Source organism: Apostichopus japonicus, chromosome 14, assembly GCF_037975245.1.
Source record: "Apostichopus japonicus isolate 1M-3 chromosome 14, ASM3797524v1, whole genome shotgun sequence".
NCBI lineage: Eukaryota > Metazoa > Echinodermata > Holothuroidea > Aspidochirotida > Stichopodidae > Apostichopus > Apostichopus japonicus.
Genome location: NC_092574.1, coordinates 7,070,871 through 7,097,605, shown reverse-complemented (window position 1 = coordinate 7,097,605; position 26,735 = coordinate 7,070,871). Strand labels below are relative to the sequence as shown.

At 38.3% G+C, this 26,735-nt stretch overlaps 2 protein-coding genes across 2 annotated transcripts in view; one reads left to right on the top strand and one right to left on the bottom strand.

Annotated features, from left to right (window-relative positions):
• Window positions 1–1,025: 1,025 nt before the first annotated feature.
• Window positions 1,026–26,472, bottom strand: LOC139979622 (dolichyl pyrophosphate Glc1Man9GlcNAc2 alpha-1,3-glucosyltransferase-like). The gene is made up of 14 exons (XM_071990599.1): window positions 26,446–26,472; window positions 14,191–14,327; window positions 13,358–13,436; window positions 12,827–13,020; window positions 12,132–12,247; window positions 11,600–11,667; window positions 10,004–10,130; window positions 8,940–9,043; window positions 7,753–7,873; window positions 6,860–7,002; window positions 5,489–5,628; window positions 4,047–4,144; window positions 3,774–3,846; window positions 1,026–2,581 (listed from the first exon to the last, which is right to left on the bottom strand). The coding sequence occupies exons 1-14, from the start codon at window positions 26,455–26,457 to the stop codon at window positions 2,317–2,319; spliced, it is 1,677 nt and encodes a 558-aa protein (XP_071846700.1). The 5' UTR covers window positions 26,458–26,472; the 3' UTR covers window positions 1,026–2,316.
• The window catches only part of LOC139979620 (uncharacterized), a 53,364-nt gene continuing 49,232 nt past the window's right edge, over window positions 22,604–26,735 (top strand). Inside the window, exons 1-2 of the mRNA XM_071990596.1 lie at window positions 22,604–22,939; window positions 25,428–25,692. Coding sequence (XP_071846697.1) covers window positions 22,723–22,939; window positions 25,428–25,692 — 482 coding nt within the window. The 5' untranslated portion in view covers window positions 22,604–22,722. The remainder of the gene's footprint in view (window positions 22,940–25,427; window positions 25,693–26,735) is intronic.

Here is a 26,735-nt window from a genome sequence, read left to right as displayed (position 1 = left end):
GCCCGCGGGCAACAGTCCGGCCAACCGCAGGGTTGCGTCCGGCCCGCCAGAGATGCTCTACGGTGCGAAATTTTAGTGAGCAGATTTATTGATAACAATTTGAAGCTATATAATCAATCATTCGAACCTTCTTGGTCCAAAAAACTGCATACAGGTCAGTTTGTGTGACACACTCTCAGCGGAGGGGAGGGGGGGGGGCGGCTGGACTTTATTCATCTGTTTTATCAGGAAGGAAAATAAATCAATGCGCTCCATGCTCACATTTTGTTGCCTTGGGCTTCGGGCAAAAAATCGAAAAATCAAGCGTAGGGTTCATGCGGCCCCCTCCTTCATCATAATGATTCCATGTGGCCCTCCTCTTCAAAAGGTTGGACAACCCTGGTCTAGACCTGTCTTACATATTTTAGCAGCTGTAGTTAGGATCATTTGCATGAATAAAACGGGGCTTAACATTCTGATTGTCTCCAAAAATTAGTATGGAGATAAGCTTTATGATTTGACAACTTTTTGGTCGACCGAGCAGAAATACATCATAACTTTGGAATGATGGGGGGAGGGGGGGGGGGCGAATAAATGATTGTTATTCATGTTAGATGCAGTAAAACCAGACATCATCTCATATTTTGGTCACTGATTCTGCTCTTACACAAGAATACCTCCTTGTTTGAAACAAGAGGCTTTATCACATACTACAGGCATATAAAAGCCAGGCCTTTCCGACTCGATTCTCGATTCTCTTATGCGGTCAATATTCCATCGACTATCGCAATTTTTTTGCAAACATTCCGAGAGGAAAATTCAAAACTAATCGGCAGGAATTACAGATGGCCTTGTACGTCTAACGAGATTAGGCTAGTACAAGATCTAATCTCTGCGAATCGTGTCACGTGACAACAGCGAATAATTTCATGCTGGCAACTTGCATACCCAGTGTGATTTTTCTATTTTATTGTTACTAATATATATATATATATATAAATATATTTATATAAATATATGTATATATATATATATATATATTTTTTTTAAATTCCATTATCCTGAGTTGGTGAAAATACATACGTAGCACTTGCAACAGCTGCTGAACATGGTTATGATTAAGTAGCAAATTTGTATCTTAATTTACTATGCAGTACCAGGCATTTTATTCACCGGACGTACGGTACCGCATTTAAATTCAGCTGTGTCGAGAGTAAGATGCTGAGGGGGGGAGGCTGCATAGCACACATACTATTGCTGAGATAATCACAATCGTGTTGATATTGCAGCTTTGCTGCGGGGATGTTGCAGCTTTGCTGCAGTTACTCTTTTCGACATTGATGCCCTAACTGCATATTACACTATGGCTTGCTGATAGAGAGAAAAAATGATAACAAACAGCTATGAGCTATTGTCATTGCAAAACTAAAAATCCTCATTTGTTTCAATCAACAAACAAACATGGTTTGCTTGTTTATTTGATTTTCAACAGGGTGACTTTATCAAAGTTATGTCAATGTCAGATTGCCACTGACTCTTTGCAACTGGGTGTTGCAGCCCCCAAGGGGACACCTTTAAGAGTAAACACCCACGCACACACCACACCCTAAGCCTCGCTCAGAAGAAAAGAAAAATATCACTTCTAGATCCTAATTTATCTGTACCAATCACTCATCGAATTCTAAGCAATGTTGTCTAACCCCATCCCACTCGCCTCGCACATGACCAGACCGTAACCCTTTACAGCTGGTGTAACACCGAGCGGCACCATAACCCACACCAAATCTGACTTTTCCAGTGCCTGTCAGTACAATTAATATGTACTCCAAATATGAAAGCCCATAGTTAAATGTTTACACATTTATTAGGGCATTTCCCAAATCATTCATGGATGTGGCTAACCAAACACAAATGTTTTTTTGGTTTAACAAAACATTTGATGGAACTAAGGTCCTTACAGAGCTGTGATTAATTTATTCGCCTCAATTTCACAGAAAATCAAATATACCTAGACAAACAACATTCAGCGGGTAGCTGAGTCACAGCCAGACCTTACAATACATCAAGTATTCCACGATAATTTTTCAATGTCGGGTTATTAATTTATCTCATGATGATGCTATCGAGAGACGATTGTAAAACTATGATCATTTTCTGTAAATTTGTTATTATAAAACTCATCGCAGAAATGAGCGGGGAGATTGGTTTCTCGAGTCCCCGGACATTGTATTTTCACAACCTTCATAAATTTAATAAATCGATCAGTCAACAGAAAAACAAAAAAAATATTTTTGAGAGGCTGATTTTTGACTTGTACATCTTGTTCTCCCCATCTCGTCAGCTGGATTTAACGTGAGATTTCTTGATCTCGTGGCCGAAGAGACATAATCTATAAAACTTAATCCACGAGTACGTCACACCCAGAGCGCAGTAGACGGATGTCAGGAGCAGAGGCAGGAAGGGTAATTGAGCAGACAAACCTAGTAACGGATGGACGCCGTCGGTATAGAGGAACAGAGCTACCAGCAGCCAGAGATAGAGAGATTCCAAGACTGACAGCAGGGGTAGACCGAGAGCAGGACGAGGATGTTTGTCTTCGACCCTGAAGAGTGAAGAGAGAAGCTGATGATGATGATGATGATGAAGATGGAGATGATGATGATGATGATGTGGAGTTTTACAATGTAACATCTCTGCGATTAGAAAAAGTCCATTAGTATTGTGGGTTCTTTTCTCTTCACTATCTGGAACGCGAACCGCTGGTGATACTGTTTAATATGTGAATATCTTCTGGCAGTTTTTAACAAATGCCCAAAAAGGATACCTTTTTACAATAAGCATAGGACCAATTGAAAGGTACAAGCCCCCCCCTTCCCAAGAAAAGGGGGGTTAGTTTTTTTTTTCGTTTTCAGTATGATTTTTATCTTACAAATGACAATCTACCTACAGTGAGTTTTAATAAAGATTAGATTAGATAAAGATTACTTTCGATATTTCAAACGATGATATTCAATATGGTATGGTTTCGTCTAGAACTTTGCTTATTATATATACTTGTGAGAGATAAAAAATTGAAATGGATTACACTTCTTTATTTAATAATGAAAAGCAAAGAAGCACAATTGAAACAGCAGTATTGTTTTTGCTCGTCAATTGCTTGAAATTCAACATAAGGTTCTTAACAATCGAACTATTAAGATACCGTCTGGAGTTGCCAGAGTGTATCAAATTTAATTAGCAGTTAATTATAATTACAGTAATTATTCCAGTTCAATCTACGCATTGTGTATCCTGGAAATTTTTAACTCATCTACAATGAATTGACATGATGAATGAAATACAAAAAATTGACACTTTTCTACAATTATTTGAAACGAAGTCTGACGAGCCAAACTTAAAGAGTTGCTTTCAAATGGGCTTTAAGTATGATCACATAGTATCTATCAAACAGCTAACCCCACAGGGCTATTTCTACAGATTCCTACCGCACTGCCATCGTTATGTGAAGGCTAGTACAACATTAAGGGAGTGTTAGCTCAGTGGTTAACGCTGGTGCCTTTCAATCATAAGGTCCCGAGTTCGAGTTACTCCAAGATTAATGTATGTCGTCCAGTTACAGAGTTGTTGACAATTGACAATTCATAATCATGGACGATAAAATATGAATCTAAGAGACTGACTTTGGTCAGCTTGCGGCTTTGATAAGCCAATGATGGCTTCTTCGCGAGTTCCTGCTTGCAGGAGGATCTAAAATACATACAAACATACATACATTACGTGTCGATTACACTAACCTGTGTATCTGCTGCAAGGCGAGAAAACTAAAGACAGTAAAGGCACAGAAAAGACACACTTTGATTGGCGTTTCTGCAAAGGGTCAAAAAAGGGAATAGGGGAAGATTAAAATAAAAACATAGCTTGAAAGCAAAATGTGAGCCCGAGCCTTATTTTGAGATCAAAGAAATTTATATACATCAAAGGTATTCGTGCTTCTTGATTCCAGCTGACCCCCCCCCCTCCCTGTGTCCCTAATTCCCTCCCTAACCCTGATCTGAAATGCTACTCACCTGGACGAGTGAAGAGAAGTGGGAAGAGGGAATAATGGCCAACGGTAGAGAGCAGGAGAAACACCCTAGCATCGTCAACGGAAGTTACGGCTAAAAGGCTGAAAAATGCAATCGAGAATAAAAGTATGCTATAATTTATTGACGGTGTGAACGAACCAATCTGACAAAATTTTAAAAAATAGGACTTTTCTTCAACTATGTTTATATTAAGCAAAGGCTTTTGTTATAATATCCACAACAGGGTCAGTCTAATGTTATCTGAGAACAGGATGCAGTTTTGTTAATCATCAAAAATTGAAGAAGAAAAAAAAAAGTTTGTTTTGCAAAATCTCATCATCTTTGTCATTTTGCAGTACAATTTGATTCTGGAAAGAAAAATGTATGTATTCTGTTAATCAATTTATAGTTGTGGTGTCCTATTTCGCTACGTTCATTTAGCTATGCTGGAAGCTGAGGTTGTCCTGGCATTCGTTGATGTTGACGAACAAAATTTTCACCTCAGCAATGATCAGGTGACACCAAAATTAAAAACATTTCATCCATCTGTCTTTAATGAAAACTCATTCGTTCATTATGATCGGTGGGGAGATTGATTCTAACAGTCTCACTTATTCAACAGATGCAACAGTCAAAACTGGAAAAGAGAGGTCAATTTTGTTAAAGTAGCATCAATTATTCTTCAGAAATCTGGTAATATTTGAGTAATACTTATCCCACAGCACACAAAACTGATTTCATCATTATCATCATAATTATTACGGTTCCTTAAACAAAGTCCAAATGCAACTTCAATTACTGGGAAAATCTTTCCATAAAAAAAATTCTTTTGAATTCAAGCCGACAGGCCATCTAATTTACTTAATCATCTGAATCGACGGAGGAGAAATGATGTTGACTTCCAATACTCAGTGGTAGATTGTTTTATAAATGCAACATGTGAATGCCTACTACCATGGCAACGGTTGCCAGCCATCTGGCATTGAGCCAGACAATCCTTCCAGACCGTGTACTATCCACCTGCTGAAAAAAACTCTCACCGGACGCATGTATATCCGGCATTTCTTATCGGATGATTTGAAGTAGAACCATTTTTTCATATTTCCATATTTATTATAAACCACCACATGTATGTGGAATGTACTGGCCTCTGTACATGATCGCACATGTACAAAACATATATGCATTTACCACTGTGCAGACTATAACAATTTCAGTACAGTTACACATATGAACCTACCCGCTTTTTTCCCACAGACTTTTAGAACATGATTCATGACTATCAACCCATGTCATCTCCTCGAGTCATCGTGGACATGTCCTCCTCGGGATCACGTGATTAGAATGAGATGATATCAGAGATCATTTTTGAGATTTTCCTGTCCATGCAGTAAAAACTGAGATAAATACCATAAACTTCCTAAATTCTGTCTAAAATCGCTCACCTCAGAGGGAGTATGATGATAAGAATTGCCTTTTCGTGGACGTGCCATCCAAACAGGAAAGAACTGTACGCGCAGAGGACGATGCAACGTACGAAGCCTCTCCAACCGTCGTGGTGACGCCAAATTCTGAAGAGCGCCGGCTGAGGAGCAAGAAGAGACGGGAGAGATTAATGATCGTATCCTGAGACTCGCTCTTAAAGAGTCTTTACTCTTATTCAGGGACTTACGGGATAATTATCGTCGGTAAATGAATCCACTGAATTGTGACGAAAATCACGGACCGACGTAAATGCAAATAAAAAAGGAGAAAGTGACGCATGCTAATTAAATTCATCGCTTAAAGGCTTCCCACTCTCGTCCCTCTAGACAAAGATTATAAAAATTAATTAATGTAAGTGCCGACTGTTTGAATTCATAACCATGACTACAAACTCTCGTGTCCCCACTAAATTCCCCTACATAAAATATATTTTCTTCTGACTCAAAAATATGCCATTACCTGGTAAATATATTCGTCCCTCTAGACAAAGATAACAAAATTAATGTAAATGCCAGCTGTTGGAATTCATAACCATGACTACATACTCTGGTGTCCCCACTAGATTCCCCCCAACATAAAAAAAATTGTTTTCTTCTGATACAAAATATGCCATTAACTGGTAAATAGTCCAATTACCAATTGAACAAAACAACGGCTACCCTACAGTACATGTCACATACAAAGAACTACTTTATATGTCAAATACAAGGAAGGTTAGATCAAGGTACATTAGATAACAAAGTTCATGTTACGTTATGTTGATGATCACAAACAAATATTTATGCATCGGTCATTTGGGTTAATCTGACCAATCATTGACGTTTAGCTGTATTTGAGTGGTGGAAAAGGTTATGCTGAAAAAGAGGACAAGAACATTGGCTGCTGAGTCAAAATACAACTTTTGACTGCTCGAGTTGATGAATGCTTTAAACTTTATTACTATAATTAATAACTTAATTCTGTGACTTACGCTTACCTCTACACTACTGTAATTAAACTGTTATTTGTTCAGGATGACAGATAAAAATTTGCTGAGTTTTGAGCTACTGATCAAGTTAAACATTTTACAGCATAATTAGGACACTCATAGTGAAGGAAGTAATGTTTGTAAGTTTCCTTAATTTATCATCACTCAGAAATTAATATAAACGCACATGAAATACTAAAAATTACCGTGGTCACTTAGATAATGTCTTGACCAGAGAAAGAAAACAAATTAATTTTTGTATTATTTATTTCTTAAAATACCAAATGATCTTGTCTCAAACTTCAAACACAACACAAAAAAAAGGGACATCTTTCATTGATTATGCAGCAACGATTGAACTTACCATCATTGTCACTGCTGTCAGAAGGAAAGTGACCAGAGGGGGAACCGTTGGGAGGAAGGAATGCTCAAACTCTTGGACCAGACCCCCGGTCATGGATGCAGAAGTGGTCAGGTTAGTAGAAGCAGTAAATCCCGCTCGTTTACCTGTGCAATGAATGAAGTAAGTCAATATTGAACCAAGGTTGTGAAGTCATACATTCTGCTCATTAAAAGTTAAAAACCCTTGAATGAGCACAGTCTTTATTATACAAGGATTTTCTTTTGGACAAAAGTTAGGAGAATTAAATCATCAGACTTGCTCGTTTCTCTAAACGCCTGTCGAACACCTTCCCAGATGGCGGCAACCCCGCTCGACTTAACGTTTGTAAAACTTGGGAAAAAATCGTGGACAGGTTTGGGGATGTTATTATTATTATTATTACACCAGTACTTATAGAGCTCAATATCCCGAAGCTCAATGTGCTGAACAAACAAGTAAACTATACAACAATTAACCATAGACTTCCTTGAAGTAATGCGTTTTCAACAAAGACTTAAAGGTAGAAACAGAACATGCATTCCGAATGTTTGACGGGAGTTTGTTCCACAGTTCAGGAGCAGTGTGACTGAAGGCATGGTTTCCAACTCTCTTGTTGGAAGGTTTCGACGCCAGAATAGACTTGTCAGATGATGAACGAAGTGTGCGACGCGGTTGGTACTGAGTGATGAGTTCACGTAAGTAGGCCGGTGACGACTGGTGAAGGCACTTGTAGACAGACGTCAGGATTCGGAATCTAACCCTGTAGTCACACGTAATCCAGTGCAGATTCGCCAGAACTGTTGTTTGTGCTTATGACTTTTACAACTGATCAACGTTAAGCGAGGGATTTGTTTTGTTTTAAATTTTACATCTACCTGCAACCGTCAGAAATTTATCCAAAATGTTGTAAAGAGCCCAAAAGTTTGGAGCCCAGTAGGCATGGCAAAGACCTCGCTTGAATGGGAACAACCTGGAGAGCACCTGAGGTAATTGATTCTGTGAAAAGGTGAAGAAATACTTTGGTGAGGGTTGTAACTAATACGTCAGAAGTGATTATACTTTAGTAAAGTATAAGATCAGTTTAGGGTAGACATCACGACACACAGATACATACAAAATACCGAGGAGTACTGCAACTTTCCATTTGTCAAAATACAAGTTAACTTAACATGGTCTTCCTTCACCTGAGGTGCCAGGGCAACACTCAAAATTTATGTGCAAAAAATTCATCCACAGCTGGTAAAGGGAGAGCACAGTTTTTATTTTCTTGTTTTCTTTTTTCGAACTACTAATAAGGAGGTGGGAATATCAGAAAAGTTTCAAACACACTGAGCTAAATCCTTACATCTTAAGAATCTTAAGAATTATCAAAATATAATGTAGAAAATAGCACATTAAGAGACACTTTTCGGAGAAGAGCTTCAGAAAATGGAATTGAATGCAACCGGTGTACGCTTGGTAAAGTCATAGTTTTGCATATGGTCAGCACCCATTTTTGTTGTCGGAACAGTTTCTTGTGAGTTTCTTTTTATAAATCCGATCGTTAAATCGTATCAATCGAGTGGCAATGTCCGAAAAGGCAATATCCGAAAAAAAGGGAACAAGTAAATCTGCCATGTAATATTCCTACAACATTTGTTAATGTGCATTGTCACCATAACATTGTTACCTTCAATTTTTCTTGTTACTGTAACAATTATTGCCAATTTCTAAGGATATTATGAGAATGCCAGATAGACAACACTTGATGAGGTTGTAACACTTCCACTACAAGCAGGGAAGAGAGTTCAGCAATTCCTTAACATCCTTTGAGGCACCGACATTATAACTTTTTCATTAACCTAAGTCTATTCATGTTAGAACTGGAAGAGTTGATACTTTAACTGAAGTCATTAATCTGTTTTGAAATCAAATATTGATCTCCCATTATGCTTAGTGATGCAATATTAATGTGAAAGCAAATATCACCTGCAACATTTTGATTTTCACCCTCCAATCCCTACCACACAACCCCCCACCCCCCACCCAAACCAATCTAGACAAGAAAAATATATTCGCTCACCATTGCAATAAATGGTCCAAATGAAATTCCAGTAATTGTGAGAACGATGAACCCCAATGCGGCGAGCCGTACAATAGAGAGAGAGCGCCATCTCACAGAATTATCTGCAAGGTGGAAAAGTGAACATGAATCCAAAGTTATCAAAGCAACCTTCACACAGAATGCAGATTTTTTTTATACATTTTTTATTACCAAATGCTTACTTTTTCAAAATTTCTTTTTAACATCGTCCAAAACTGTTTATAAGTTGCAACATCTGTTGTGCACATCAAATTAAAAAAATATGTCTCTTTGGCTAAAAACTAAAGAATTAAAAAAGACACAACATCAAAAAACCTATCCGTGTATGATAATAGCACTGACGCTCGTACAAATAAGTTTGACACAAAACAACAGACAGGAAAAAGTCAAATTATGCATTTTTGATAAAAATAAAAAAACTGTATACTGGCTGGAACAAAGTTCACATGAGCAACCTCAGGGAATGAAATCCTGGACTCTACCACCTAAGTTCTTTTTTAGGTGTTAAGGTTTTCTATTTTCTTTGATGGGAGTACTCTATTCAATTAAGCCCACAAGGGTTTCTTAGTTTACTTCCTTTCACATATTTTACTTATTTGCAGTTATATTGTCTTGTTCACCTTGTATTACTATGTGTTGAAACAAATAAAAATCATCATCATCAAGTTATTTCAGTCCACAGTAATATTAAATTAGTATTGATCAGCTATCTCTACATTGGTTGGACTGCTGGCCAGTAGCAACAGTACCTAGCATAATGTGTAACCATTTTCTTGGTACAGTTTGTGCTATATTATCAATGGGATACATTGTTTTTACTGTACACTGGGCCATTAGGTCTGTATATTTTACAGGTAGGATGTTACTTGAGGTAAAATTTACAATGAGCCGTATTCCTTTATATTTTATATGAGCAGTGCTCCTTTGGGCATTCCCATGGTGAATTGGCCCCTGCAGCTACCTTCCACACACCCCACCTCCTCCCCCAAGAGAATGCATCTTTGGAGGAACCATGTGTTCTAGATCTCAAACAGGAATTTTACCTTTATTGGATTCTGTGAAGCAATAGCTCCTCAGTAAGTAGACGATAAAGGCCGGAGCAACGTAAAGGTAGATGTGCTTGAAATTCAAGAGAACCGCAAACCAAAATGCCCCAGTCAGGTTTTCACCCTGAAAATGAACCAAAAAAGAATCGCTGAAAATGGGAATAATGAGATAAATTTGGTCAAACCTAGGAAATATACTCTACAGTATTGCAGAGCTAAGGCTAGGGGGGCTGTACAGTGTTATTTTCCTGGAGTGGTTGTTGGAGTGGTGGCTTACAGATGATTGAGGGAGGGGTGAGAGAGAGGGGGTACAGTAAGGTGACCAGCATCCCCGAGTTTTGGGGACAGTCCCGGATTACAGTGTGCTGTCCCTGATGAACAAGTGTCCCCGAAATGTCCCCAATTTGTCAAAATGTTCAGGAATTTCAAAAATATCCCACATTATTAGTAAATAATTGTAAAAAACAAAATTTGGTTAAGTGTGCAGTCGCAGAACGGAACTAACCGGTATTTCAGGTGGGCCAGTGTAAAGTGGAAACACTGTTAAATATGCTAGATCGATCTAGCCTAGCACTCTTTCGTAAAGTAAGTGAATTTCATCTATGATCTAAGAAAAAGCTACATTTTTTAATATAAAATTGATTTAAAAAGTGCTTCTAAGTATCAACATTTTACATCTAAGCACCTTAGGCACCGCCTCCCCTAAAAACCCTCCACCATATCACCATGTAATAAATGTCCCTGATTCCAGTCAGGCAAATATGGTCACCTTAGGGTACAGATCTGACACTAGGGGGAGGGTAGCGATAGGATAATTCATATTACCACTACCGAGGGTGTGTGACTGGCTGATATGATGGTAGCTTCTAGTCTAATTAATTAGAAATACCGACTGTTGAATTCATTCTGCTCTGGTGACAGTTTATGATATTTTATGAATTTTGGAGAGTGTGCCCGATCTTAAAAATGACTCGTGGATAGCAGCTCAAATGACCCTGATATTACTAAACGTCCAGGTTGGGTTCATATAAAGTGCTCATCACTGACACCTGGTTTTCATTCCGATTCTCCACTTTTTAAATTTTTTGAAACACACAGTATCGTAGGGTCGATGGAGCCATGACATTCATACTTACACAGCGGACAATTACGATAAATATAGAGAGCGTGGTGGATGATTGGCTAAGGCGTCGGACTCAACATCCAAGGATTGCTGGTTCAATTCCTGCCTAGTCCATTACGTTCTGTCCTTGGGCAAGATGCTTTATCTCAATTGCCTCTCTCCACCCAGGGGTTAAATGGGTACCTGTGAGGTAACTTGTCACTGGGCGAAGTATATAACTGCAGCCCCCTGGAGGGTTGTTTCTGGGATGGGTTATCATTTACCAGGGGTAACATATCGTTTGTAAAGCACTTTGAGACCTATCGCTGGTATAAAGTGCTATATAAAAGTGGAATATTATTATTATTATTATTAAATAAACAGAGCGATCACGAACCGATAGGGCTGGAAATGAAGATGATATGATTGATGGGGCCGGGTTGCAGATGATATTGGTTAGGCAACATTATATGATAGTAAAAGATACAAACCTGAGAAATTTTGGCCACCGAGAGGAGAAGCAGACCAAAGAGAAAGCCGTTGTACTGGAAATGAATATCTAAAGCGGGGGAGTTAAGGAAATATCAAAAACTGATAATTTATCAGGCCTTCCAGTTGCCAACCTTGGTAGCTTTACACTTTGATCTATTAAATATAAAACTTTGAATTTATTCCCTTCATTGGCCCGTCAGTTATCTTTTTTAATTCTTTTTCCACTGATGCACTGAAGACGGCTTGACAATTGAAAATCATCTTTTCATTTTGATGACCTCAAGCATATCCTTAAATACCAAAATAAAATAGCAACTGAAACAAGGCAGTTGTTTGTGTAGTCCATATATGATATCACAGTTTCGCCCGCAATGGACACTTTCAAAACAAGTGGATAAAACTGTAAAAATCGCACATATGGATTTAGATTACATCTCAGAGAAAGCAAGCATTATTCAAGTGACCCCCATATCATCTAATTATCGAGGTTGATGCAACACTAAATTGTTGGATACATTAAAAAAAGGATACGATCAACGATGAAGAGACCAAAGTTTGACAGAAGTAAGACGGCTAGAACAAAGGCCGAGTCACCAAACAGGCTGGTCGGTTGCCTTCTTTTGAGGGTTTTCGTGACAGCGCAACATCTGGAAACAAGAAGTAAACATAACGATATAACCTTTACATAACAACAAATATCAGGAAACGTAACCCTGTGACGGCAAAGCTTTGAATTCTTAATTCTTCAAATCTGATTACAAAGTTTACGATTGAAAGTGACAGCAGATTAAGTTACAAATCTTTTCTTCACATTGCCAATGGGCGAGTGGATAAAGGTGGTTGCATTTGGGAGGACATGAAAGCTAACATCTGGGAGGGCATGGGTTTGATCTCGGGTAAGTAAGGTAGGTTTTTCATCCAGGAGTAATCCATAGTTTTACCCATCTGAAATGGTTTTTCAAATTTGTCAACAAAAATAATTCTAAAATGAGCTAAAATTGTATATTTGACAGCCATCAGATAGATGTGAAGCGTTAACTTATAAGCCATTCAGCTTCTCCAACATGCACATGTGGCGGCTCAATGTCATAAAATAATTGCCTCCCCAGGAGACTCTATGCATTGAATTCCCAATTTAAAGTGGGAATGCGAAAAGGGATAAGTAGATATGAATAAAAAAGTACAAAAATGGTTAAATACTACAAATTTACTGTTCTCAGACTTACTCTTTTGCAGCATAAACTAGCATTAAATCTGTTACAATCACTGACAATCGTTGAAAATAGATGGCAGCTTTAGAGTCATAGTTTAAATTGGTTACTTCAAGCATCTTAGGATCGAAAAACTTTGCGATCTTTGAAAGACCAAACTCAAAGTGGGCAAAGAATGGAGGGTAATCCAGAGTCCATTCTGATGTATTCTATGGAGCAAGGCGAGGAAACAACACACAAAAAATTAATTAATAAATTCACAAAACAATAGGTTTACTTTTAATTTTATACATGTTCAAAACAAATCAGCTTTTGACGCAGCAGTTCTTTGGTTTTTCTTCTCTGTTTCTCTGTTGTATGACCAAAAGGTTATTCCAAGGCTGTAACAACAATAAGTATCTTTAAATAACCTGGGTTAAAGGCTAGAATGAAACTGACCGAGAGTGCAAATCCTATTCAAAGATAATAAACAACTTGTACATTTCAATTTAAACCAAAAGCACCTGTGTATGGATGTCTGCAATAAATGAAAAAGTTGTATTTTACCTCATGGTACCATTTTGATATTGGTAGAGAATGAGTAATCGCTAACCAATTTCTGTGAACTTCAAAATCTGTGGAATGACTGTTAAAAGAAAGAAAGCAAATATGTGAAGGCAGGTACAGTACAGTAAGATTTATCCATTAAACTTCATCACAGTTTCCTCAAATACCACATCTTGCCAAAAAAGTTGGAAGCTGATCCATTTCAAAAAGTTGCCTTTATTCTTTGTACTTTCACACTTATGGCCCTTACTTGGTATAGTACAACAATACTCGAGATGTATATCTACAGAGGGCTCTTCCATTTTAGCCCTGAAGCTTATCACTGTGACAGCCCTGCAAGCTGTTAGTCACGGACCTCAGTATATATTGGTTCTCAATGCATGGCTCAATACATATTCAAAACATGGGTCTAGGCTAGGGGACCCCTAACACTAATGTATTTAACCCATACTTTACATCTAACATTAAGCCCCTCCGGCTCTGGGCCTATAGTAAGGGTACAAACACTACCCACAGTACAAACATACCACAAATAGACCACAATACCAACAGCTAAGGATCGGACTCGAATAAAGTCACAGATCAGGCGTTAGCGTATATCATTTTATGGTAGGCGAGGATATCCACTTTGGACATGCATCTTAAGTTTAACATTCGTGCAGGAAAACATGCTCTTGACAATTTCGCTAAACTGCTATATATGTGTTGCTTGCAGTTTACTGGAGTGCGGTTTTATAACTCTTAAACTTAAAGAGAGATTAACTGTTAGCATATGTGCAACAATCTCAAACAACATAGTTTTGCTCTTCTACTCTGAAAGTAATAATACATACTAGGAAGGTATCAGGAGCAGCTTAATCGCCGTAACAAATCCAACCAAAGGCAAGAAAGCTTCCAACCATGTCGGCCCCGACATTTTCTGGCATGACAGCAACGAGTGTAATGGAAGAAATAACATTGATGTGTGGTCCTGCACAAAAAAAAATTATCGAAATAAACATCAATGTATATGTCGACGAATGTGGTCAGATTAAGATCCCAAATTCCGTTAAATTTAACCACAAACTTTGTCTTCTTCAATTCCAATGTGACACGATCGAACCATAAGTTATTTTTTCGTGTAGTTTGGTTTCGATGATACTCGTAATCTAGGCCTATATATATAATTATGCAGGCGGATGTGATTGTGAGTATGTATGAGGGTGGGAGTTACATTAATTTTAGAATCTCTCTAAACATATATGGTAAAGTGATGTTGTAAAGTTTTTGCCATAACGTAAAGTTTTTGCCATAACGTAAAGTTGTTAAGTTTTTGCCATGTAAAGTTTTTGCCATAACATAGGTTCCACCTTCAAACAAGCTATTATTATTATAACAAAGATAAGATCTGCCTATTTCTCTCAGTTTAAATGTTTTTAGACTCCACCTAAGCCGCATGGAAGCCTTATTTGTAGTTCGGAACGATTTGTTAAAACTGAATATTTGGCCACAAATTAACACCTTCGAAAGGCTATAGCAATGTGGTATTATTCGTTATAATGCATGTATATAGGCCTATGTATGTATTTTAGATCCTCCTGCAAGCAGGAACCCGCGAAGAAGCCTCATTGGCTTATCAAAGCCGCAAGCTGACCGATTTTATACTCAACCGTAGCCGTTTAGGAGTCAGAGATAAACGTCGGGAAACTTTATTTGAAATCCGAAACAAATTTGGTAATACTGTATTTTTTGCCTCAATTTAACACCTTTGAAAGGCTATATATAGCCTTGGGGTTTTTATTCATTTCGACGGATGTCAATTAAAAACATTGTGAAATTGCAATAAAATTACAAATCTAGGTAAGGTGATGTTGTAAAAACATTCATGGATAGGAAAATTGTCCTAACATAGGTTCCTTCCTAAAACAAGCTATTTTTATGATCTGTTGTTTTTATAAACACATGTCGTTACTGTTTACTCACTTTGAAGATATTAGACTTGACCGCAGCCGTTTAAAGGAAGTGATAAACGTCTGTATTTTATAGCCTATATGTGGAACAAAATCTTGAAACGTTTTTTTTTCTGCGAAATAATGTTGTTTCTATTACTACAATACTTGTAGGAAAAAACGATGTTGTAAATTTATACAATACAGTTATATTAATCAGAATACTTATTATTATCATTATTTTTATTATTATAATAAAACAAGTTAACTGTTTCTATCACTTGGAAGGATTTTAGACTCCATCGTACCCCTTTTAGAACCTAACTTTTTGGAAGTACGATGATGTATAAATACAGAACATATAGGTTTCTTCTTAAAAATAAGTGATTATTACAATGACGTATATTTTCACTATTTTTTTCTCTCAAGGATCTTAAAATTCACGGCATAGTCGTCTTAAACTATCAGTTAAACGTCTAGATGCCCCCGTTGGAAGTTTAGAACAAAACTATGGAACTTACTTAACTTGATTATGATAATGACAAAGTATTCTAGCTAACTCTTGTACTCTTTGATGGAACATTACAGACATTGAGGATTTCAACAGCATATTCGCAGAATCAAAACGTTGTTGAGGATAACAATTAACTCTTATATACATTATACCATTGCGTAAGAAGCAGGATATTCTAATTTATTAATAATGAGTTTAAAAAAAATCAAACGGATGCGTTGTTGTAACTTCATGTTATTACTATATGGCTTAGAAAAGTAGTTAAATGTTGTAGTCCTTGCATCTGCGTCGTATTACCACCTGTGACCTGTTTGAGGTATAAGGTACCGTATTACGTTGTTTTTTGACCAAATGATCCGGGAGTCGTCCGCTGTTGTCCACACCGTGGCTGCTTACTCGACGGCTCAACCGCATCTTATTTTAGATATCCAAGCCGTTTCACTTCTATTTATGTGGGGACGAACATGCACTTTTCATATCATACATGAGTAATTTCAATAGATAAATATAGAGTTCACTCTATTAACCACCTTTTCCTATCAATGAAGATAGGCGCGGCGGAACGGGAAAATTATTTTTTTTTGGGAGGGGGGGGGGGGCTAATGTGTGGAGACTATCTAAGCGGAGCGCCATCATCGGTTGGCGCGGAGCGTACAAGAAAATTTTGGGTTTTTCAAACCCCCAGATGGCCAGAAACGGCACTTCCCGAGTGTTTTATCCTGAGAATACCAAGCCCTAAAATATGGGTCTCAAGCCTGCAATTTCTCAGATTGCACGTAAAAATCTGTAAAAACATTGTAATTTGTATATTCGATGGTGTTTTAAGAAAGTAACTATTACTCGTAGTGTACTCGCAAAGACGTTTTTGAGTGTAGTAAATTACTACTTGCAATTAAATGCAATAATTAAATAAATGTCATAAGAAAAAACCGAAAGCATTTCTTAATGTCAACAAATGTGGTCTATACCCAGCATTTACTAAAATTATAACACCTATATAGTATACGTCTGCATCGGACAGATCGACAAGTATACATTGAAATATGGGCAGATGCACGTTTCGGAGCCTTGGTAAATATTGGGGGGGGGGGGGGCTAATCATACATTTTCCCCCTCAACTTTTTCATTGGGGGCTGAGCCCCCCCCCCCCCCCCCCCACGTTCCGCCGCCACTGAAAGAAGATCTTAACTGGAGAATAACCATATGAAGTAGTGTGGTCATTATTATTAGTAGTATTAAAATATTAGCACCATTGCTTCATTGATGGAAGTTGTACAAGAGGAATGTTACTCTTTATGATTCGGTCCGCAGTGATGTTTGTGCATGGTTACTTGCCGTAGCCAGCTAACTACGCAGTCTAAGTCGGAGTGCGTGCGTGTTTGGGTTTGTTTGTTGATATTGCTATTGTTTTGCTTTTGATTGATGTTTTGTTTGTTCTTGCGTGCTTTCTTTTCTGTAGGTCCAAAGCATGCATTATGATTTGATTGGTTTATATATGCGTCATTGTGAATAACTGTAATATGTAATTGTAATTATTACGTATATAGGTTAATCATAATTAAGCATATAGTTACGAACCAACGTATAATACTACATGTTTTGAACACACGTGCGCGCGTACACACGTACATAATCATTTAGCTGCTCATAAAAAGAGAGATTTTAATGGTTTCATCAAGTTAAGTAAATGTTTAACTTTTATATATCTTACTCAATTTTTAGGATAGTTTTGGGTGAGGTTGTTTACTTTAATTTTGAAGTCATAACAGCTTTCGCCTATATTTCATCGTTCCTGCTATAATTTTGTTTGTATTGTGTACCTTACTGTATCTCGCAATTGATCAAAGCTACTGTGTACTCTGGTGTAGTGTCCTGTGGTGTACTGTACTCTATTGTGGGGTACACAGCTAGGATACTAAAGTGCGCATGAACTCAAGGTTCTTGTGTACAAATGTTGTGTGTATACTCAAGGTGGGTGCACTGAGGCATACGGGGGCCACATGTCCACAGCGTGCCAAGGTATACACAACAGTGCACTGAGGCATACAGGGGGCCACCTGTCCACAGCGTTCCAATATACACAACAGTGCACTGAGGCATACGGGGGCCACATGTCCACAGCGTTCCAATATACACAACAGTGCACTGAGGCATACGGGGGCCACATGTCCACAGCGTGCCAAGGTACACAACAGTGCACTGAGGCATACGGGGGCCACATGTCCACAGCGTGCCAAGGTACACGACAGTGCACTGAGGCATACAGGGGGCCACCTGTCCACAGCGTTCCAAGGTGCACAACAGTGCACTGAGGCATACGGGGCCACATGTCCACAGCGTGCCAAGGTACACAACAGTGCACTGAGGCATACAGGGGGCCACCTGTCCACAGCGTTCCGAGGTACACGACAGTGCACTGAGGCATACGGGGGCCACATGTCCACAGCGTGCGAAGGTGCACAACACTGCACTTGTGGTGCACTTGTGCACTTTGAGATGGTTGGTTACTACATTTAGGATAAATGTTACACAATTCCATAAAAGCATACATTTAGAAATAACAAGTTATCCGTCATAAGACATGTTTAACTCATTAAAAAACGATTGCTATATCGTGGTTGGTTTTTTCTAACATTACGTCATATATCACAATCATTCTATAGTTTAAAGTATCAATCGGGGAAAAATATCAGGCTGAATTACATAACTGTTTTGGAATTTTCAGCTCAGTTGGAAAGACATTAAGGCTCTTCCATGTATAAAAACCAATGCTGAGAGTTCTGAACAAGGCCCTGGAATTCAATGAACGGCAATCCGAAGAAACACAACATTTGAAAATCACTTGCATATACACGGCCGCTCCCTGGAAGTACTGTAATAACTCCAAATATATTTTTGTCAACGTTTACTATAGGTAACTCGGGTGTATATAAATGCATGTATATGTATATACTTATATATATATAAATATATATATATATATATATATATACATATATATGTATATATATAGATATATATATGGTTTATATGCGTGTGTGTATTTGTATGCAATTGTGTATGTATGCATATGTGTGTATATATACATATATATATATATATATATATATATGTGTATTGTTGGTGGTGGGGTGGGTGGGTTATACGTGTTGGGTTGGTGTGTGGGTGGATATATAAGTGTTACTGTTTTCTTGTATTGTTCTCTCTATTGACTTATGGGAGCGCTCTACTAGACAAGCCCTGTGGATTTTTTGAAGTGCTTCCTTTCACAATTTTCCATGTTGTAGATATGCTTTGTCACTTAGTTAACTTCTCTGTATTTAAATTGTGAAGAAACAAATAAATGAAATGAAATCATTAATAAGGGGTTAATCAACGGTCTAGCGTGCGTTACTCACAGGATTAATGCACGATCGGGGGATAATGCAAGCGATGCACGAGGGCGGAGCCCTAGTGCATCCAGCGATAGCATTAACACCCGGAGTGCATTAATCATGTGAGTAACGCACGCTAGACCGTTGATTAACCCCGTTCATTCATACACTACCATTTGTGTGGGGAAAAAAATCATAAAGCAAAACATTTTTGGTTACATATAACCAAAGATTTATTAAAGTGATGCCCCGTAAGTCGAATACCAGCATAACAATGTACATGTGCAATTATAAAGTAATACTGAACGATAGTGAATAATTATAAAGGACACGTCTTTGAAAGGCTGTCATTCATAAAAGATGAACCATAATAACATTTAAACTAATGTTCGGCAATATTGCGGCCATAAATCTATTTTCGAAAGGTCTCAATAACAAGGAACTACAAACAATTACTAGTTGGCTTCATCATATCAATACCCTACAGCTTCTGGTTCCCATAGCAACCAGTGGCGGAGAAACAGGGGGGGTTGGGGGGGTTTTAACCCCCCCACTTTTTGAAGAGGGGGGGTTGGCCCACACAATCAACCCCCCCTAGTTTTTGCCAGTAATGTTCTGTTATAGCCTATGTTATGTGCTCCAAATGGCATAATAAATCAAATTATTAAATTTGAAATTGTTAAAGTCATTTCAACCTTTTACCTGGTAGGCTACATCAACAATTAACGACCGAAAACCGAGTTAGAATTGACCGACACATTATTTCTAGCCCCTTTCCCCCACCTTGCGCATTGGAACTTGTAGCTCATAGCGCTAACTTCACCCCACAACAGAAATACACAAAATAACGTTTTGTTGCTGTTGAATAGCTTTGGAACTGCATACACTTGCCAACTTCAACGAGGTGAAGGAAGGAAAAGAAAAAGAAGAAAGAGAGAAAAGGATGGAGTAGAAAATACGGCAAGAAAACGGGAAGAGGAAGAGGAACAGTGACAAAATTATTCGAATTTGTAAAGCAAACAGCAGATATCACATCATATCAGTGAGCATGAAAATGGCGTTCCACGATAAACAGCCTCCAAACCATGGGCGCAGATCCTGGTGAGGACAGCGGGACGCGTACCCACCAACATTTTCAGTAGTGGGGACATGATATACCGTGTCCCCACCAATTTGTCTTTGCATTTCAAGTTCCCCTGTATGGAACTTTGGCGCAGTTTGATCCAGCATTGTGCAAATGACATGTAGCAGTTCTCATTTTATTGTATTTTATCCACAGTTGTTAAATATAGGACGGAAATCGCATTTGCGGCAGTCTATATTTGTTTTCTGGGAGAGGACCCCAGACCCATCGTATATACAAAAGTCTACTTGGATTATTTGTCCCCTGATTTTCTTTCTGCAGACGCCCATGTATTTCTCCAAACTAAATTTCTAAGCAATGAGATCTAAAACTTAAGGAGGTTTAGGAGCATCATTAGGTCTGGGAAGTGTTATTTCCGGCGATCTGGGAGGTATATTTGCCCCAAAAAATCGTACGCTACGCGCGAACCCATGGTCGCGCTCCGCTTAGATAGTGTCATAGAACAGACACGCGTCCCTACCAATATCCAAGACTGATCTGCGCCCATGGTCAAAACTGTCGATGTGTGTAGTGTTCGGTTTCGGAAATATCTGGTATATTTTTATTTCCTTCAACGAAATTTTTTAGTAGCCGTCTGAATTTTCGAAAATTCCCTAACCAACATTCTTCATCATACTTCATCATACTTGTGCAATTTTGACCCGTCTGTTAGGGTTTGAAGGAGGTTTTTCTATATCGGTTGTCCATTGATGATATTTTGTGCAACATTATGGGTATGTTTTGAAGTGAATTTATTCACGAGAATTGTGAATTTTCAAATTCTGAACAGTGGGGCTGACGGATATTGTGGGCCGCGATGAAGAATCACCTACAAAAGCAATGATCCACAGGATATGTGATGAAGTCGAACATGATGTGTGACTGGTGACAATCTTCAAAAAGGTTATAGATGAGAAAAAAAGTATTTGGAAAAAACTTGGTTGTCAGGCAAAAGTGTACATATGGTTGGTCAGTTTCAAGCCATTTCAAGTGCCATTTCCGGTGATCTGGGGGTACCAAAACCAGAAATTTTCTTGTACGCTGCGCGCCAACCAATGGTGGCGCTCCGCTTAGATAGTAATACGCGCCCCCCGGGTTAGAAAATCCTGTATACACCCCTGGTTAAATCCAGCTTTTCAAGGCCTGGGCAGTGCCATTTACTGCAATCTGGGAAGCAATATTTGCCAAAAAATTCTTGTGCACTTCGCGCCAACTTATGGTGGCGCTCCACTTAGATAGTGAGCCAGCAGTTATGACTTTTTATTTCATCAATGGCCTGCAACCCCCCCACTTCTGACAAGAAATCTCCGCCACTGATAGCAACCATTCTAGGGACAAACATGTACGTATGGTATACAGTCATACGATAACATAGTAGGCCTTGTATTGAACACGTACGGTACGTACCGTACCTACGTACGTACACTCACTTGAACGTACACACTACACAGTGCTTGGCACTGCGGTCGTTTAACTTTAAATTTATATCACTATGAGCAACATAACGGCCTTGCGAACATTTAATTACGGACAGATACTGGATATATTTAAACTCAAGCATCCACAACTGTCTGGTGTTTTAATACGGATATAACTATGAATTTTGGAAGTAAACATTCACAGGACTTTGGAAAGAACATTTGGAAAACAGTTTGGACATGTTAGACGTTTCAGCCTTAACAGCAGCAGTAACGTTAATGTCATTGTTGGAGGCAACAGCTGTGCAGCCTACACTTTGGCCTAGACTCGAGTGCGGATCTATGTTTTCGCGTCCTTTACCTCTGTTGGCATCTTGCAAGACATTTGAACAAGATTTTGTGTTTTTGATGTATTTCGATAGCTCATCAAAGCATACGACAAAACATGGTAACAATTGTATTCATCCGCCGGTAATTTTACCGTGCGTTACTCACAGGATTAACCACGGTCAGCTGACCTGAATGGACCAATAGGATTTAGGAATCTTTACTAAGTATGAATTGACATAAGTTTATTCAGGAAAACTACTAGGTCAGGTACACATATTATCACACGTCTCATATTAAAAAAAAAAGTTATTTTTTTTATTATTATTAGAAGTAAAACTTTAAGGTCTGGTAAACATATTGTTACACAGCTCATATAATATAAGAAACAGGTCTTTAAATATTTACTTGATTTGCTATAACAATGATGCAGACGGCTTTCCCGTTAACTCAAATAAAACTAAATTGATTGCATGTTACAGCTCACTAATCACAAGTATCTTAATCATACATGTGTATAAGTTTAAGGTCAACTAAAACCAACTTTGAAGCATTCAAGAAAAAATTGCCATAGGTGTACAATAGCAGTACACTCCTCATTTAAGCATCAAAGGTGATCAAGGATTAAGGTGTGTTTTTATAGTGTTTCCGTGTGAGGTGATTTCTCAGACAAGACACACCATGGCTACACCAGCTTCAAGGGTTTCTGTACTGGCGGTATTCCTCACCGCGATAGTTATTTTGGAAATCTCATCGACGTATGCACAGCAGGTTTTTACAACCGGTTCATGCAATACACTGGGGGCTGTCAACGGCTTAACCCCCCAACCTAATGCTAATAGCCCTTACGTGTTGCAAATTGCACCGCAATTTTACACTACCGGAACCACCATTACAGGTAATCTTTGTCCATTTGTTAATCTGTTAATAGCTATAGGAAATTAAAAATAAAGAAATGAGTGGAGGATGTCAAGTTTGTTGCACTGTTCCATAAATTTGACTCTCGTGTAAAATTTAAAGAAATTTGGAAAACCGTTCAACAGACGACCCGTATATCTGGATGCTTTCTTGACGTAATAGTGAATAGAGCGAAAGTCATACTGTGAGATATAACTATGTCGTCTGCAAACCCCATACAAGTTGCATTTCTGACAGATTAAGTTAGATTCTGGCGCAACGTTATTTTGAGGACGTTCAGTTACATTAAAGTTGTTAAGAAACTCATGTTTTACGACGTTAGGTCCATCGCAAAGATCTTGTATATATAGCGTCGTCACATATCTTAGCATGACTGCGCCATTACGCGTAACTGGTCCCGGAAATGAACACTGTCATATTGTGGCGTTATCGAATTATGACGTCATGCGATTACAAAACAAGCTCAAAATGTTCCACCGAAATATAAAGTAGTTTCATATGTTCTACTTTAATCTGCGTTTTCTGCAAACTTGCAATTTATTATCTACTACAATGAAATGTATATAGTCGCCCAAATGGATGGCCCTTCACGGCATCATAGTTAACTTGAGCACTTAGTGGCTAGTAAGTATCAAGTTATTAACTGCTGTGTGATCGGGTAGAGAATATTTTCTTCACAATATACATGCAGGCTTCGATTTCTTCGGTTCATCATTTTCAAAGTATTCCTAGTTAAATGCCTAATTACATCGCTTTCAGTTTTGATAAAGGCCTGTGGGCAGCATTTATTGTATCGGGCACATTTTCTACGGCCAGTAAGGTTTTTTTCTTCAAATCATTTTAATTCGGCCCGCATTCCCTTATAGCAAAGAAAAACATAATTCGTTTATTTTTGTAGATTTGAGTGTGTTTGTTTGTGTTTAGATGCTATATATGTCACCATAGCAGTTTCACAACCCATCTGAAGAGCTTTCTGATCTTACCCAGGCTTAGAATGTCTTATGTACTGTAATTTTCCTTTTAAAAAAAGTATAGGCCCAACCGTGCGTGTTGTTGCCCGCGGATAGGCTTCAACAATTCACTTTGGGCCCCAAGATCTGTTTCGTGCCTATACCTCTGGACTAAAGTATCAGGTTACGTCATAGGTACATAGTATTTTTCATTTAATAACTGAAATATTTCATCAACAATAAATGCTAAAATTCAGCTTTCGGGGGGGGGGGGGGGGGCACGTGTTGTAAGGAGAGACCAAAAATCCCCCAAAATATCAATTGCAAAGAAAAAGAAAGAAAAATTTCGTTGGTGCTGCAGTCAATTCCATACAGTTCGTTATGATACTTCGAAATTTACTGCTGAAACTTTATTCTCAATTCAGTTAATAATTGCATAACGAAGTTATATGTGACGTCACGTAAAAACAACCACCAGATCGCATTTTCCTTTCTTATACTGAATTAGAAATGATTTAATTTACTAAAAGAAAGTGATTATCAATCTCTGAGGAGAACGTACTCATAATCTCCATATTCATCTCTGGTCCTTCGAATTTGTTTAATCATCACATTTACAGATATATATTAATAACGGTAGGAGATTATCAAAGAGCACCGTGATGTTGTGACGTCACGTGGGGTAAAAATTCACGGGGTACGGAATGTAGCCATTGTACAATTTTATTATATTGTATTATTGTATATATATATATATATATATATATATATATATATATATATAAATCTCAATGGGCACAGGTAAATTGCTGTTCACCAGGTATAAATGAGGGCGACAGAGGGAATTGTATTGTCCAAAGTTGGAATCGGTCTGCGTTATATCTGATAACGTGCATACAAATATAATAATATGAGAAGTTTACAAGGGCACGATGAAATGTAATACTTCAGTTGTCAGCTTGTGTAATTTCTTAGGTTGCGGATCGATGATATATTAAAGAGGAGGTGGTGAAAACGTCTCCAATTTAGGGGAGTCAGGGGGTCCTAATTAAACGTGAAATGATGCAATCTGAGGCATTTAGACTAGCGGATTAGGTCTTTAACTAGGTCTACATGCAAGTTTGCGCCTTATGACTACATTTCATTTTTGTGGGGTTCAAAGAAAAGGAGGTGTTTACAGTCGCACACCCTCTCATGTTTACACTTTGGTGTTTGATGTTCCCATTGATTGATTTTCTCCTTTTTGCCTCAAACATAAAACCCCGTTATATAAATAACTTCATAACACATATAATTTCCCACCCCTCCCTTTGTGTTTTCTTTTCTTTTCAATTTTGTATTTACTTGGTGCAGTTGTCATGTATTTCAAACGAAAGCACTCAATGGTGTTCCAAACTGCTATACAATGCTACAATTAATAGTTCTAAATGATAGCAACGAATCGTGAAACATTTGTTATTAAAAACAAGTATATATAACTTCTAATACATGTTTACTTGACTTTTCTCCTGGTTCCAGTCACCGTTTACGCCAACCAGCCTGCTGGTCGGATGTTACGAGAGTTAATATGCCAAGCTCGAGATACTATTACCAATTTGCTTGTTGGAACATTTACTCTTGTCAACGGAAATCCCCTGCTGCCTACTAACGATTATAACGTCTACAATTGCGGTGCTCCGACTGCTAGCACCATTGGAACGACAAACAATGACATCATGAAGGACACACCAGTAGTACTCACATACCAGGCTGCTGCACCTGCACCTGGTAATATAGAATTCAGGTAAAGCAATAACATGTATCTTTCCTACACTTCAACCCTGCACAATTACCTGATATATAGTAAACACCACCTCATGCTTCAATCCGTACTTCCAATGTATCCTTGTAATCCACTCGAGATCGTAGGGATGGAGTGGGGGGGGGGTCGGTGTGGGGGTCGGGATGGGGTGGAGGTGGTGGATTGATATCACATAATATCAAAGAAGAATGGCAAATTGCTTGGGCGAAGTAGTCGATGGTAAAGAATGGTGGTCCTCCAATAGAGTTTGTCCAAATCTATACTGAAATGTTGTACGGATATAATGTATAACGGTGGTGAACCAAAGTTGTTGAGGAATACTTTTGTGGTTATGCATGTGAGGGGCTAAACAGGGCGCGTAATTTTTTTTCCCAGGACGAACGTGGGTTTCAGGTTTTTCTGGAATTTACAAATTCGTTTGAAATCAGGGGTAGGATTTAGAAAGTGGGTTAGGGATCCAGTTTCAATGAAAATGAAGGATTGTCGTTCATAATCTGGGGTCAAAACTAGGAAAAAAGATTCACAACATGTTTTTTGAAAAAGCGTCACATGTTTGGAATCCAGGGATTTGATTGGCCGATGCCCACGTTCGTCCTGGGGAAAAAAAATACGCAAACAGGGCCCACTGTAAAGTTTCACAGACCATATGCAATGATCGTGAAATTTGTTTAGCAACTTTTTAGTATTCATGACCAGTAGCCTATATGCGTTTTGATTTGAGTAGCAAAATCTTACCTTTCCCGTCATTTGGGGAAATAATTCCACCGGTGGGAGACCTGATCAAGTCAAATATTAACTTCTTATTCATGTTTCTGATCATGTTCGATGTCATATTCTGTAAATAGACTACTTGGCAGATTTGCAGTTCGAACTTTTCCACAGTTTGAGGGTGTAATACGCGTGTGAGAATGGCCTATATTGTTGGAGCCGATTCCTATATCGGCTCTTTAACATTTCTCTGTGTTACGTCGATTGTAAACAAGTTGCAGGTCGTTCTATTTTTGTATGGGTTGAATTCAAAAGTA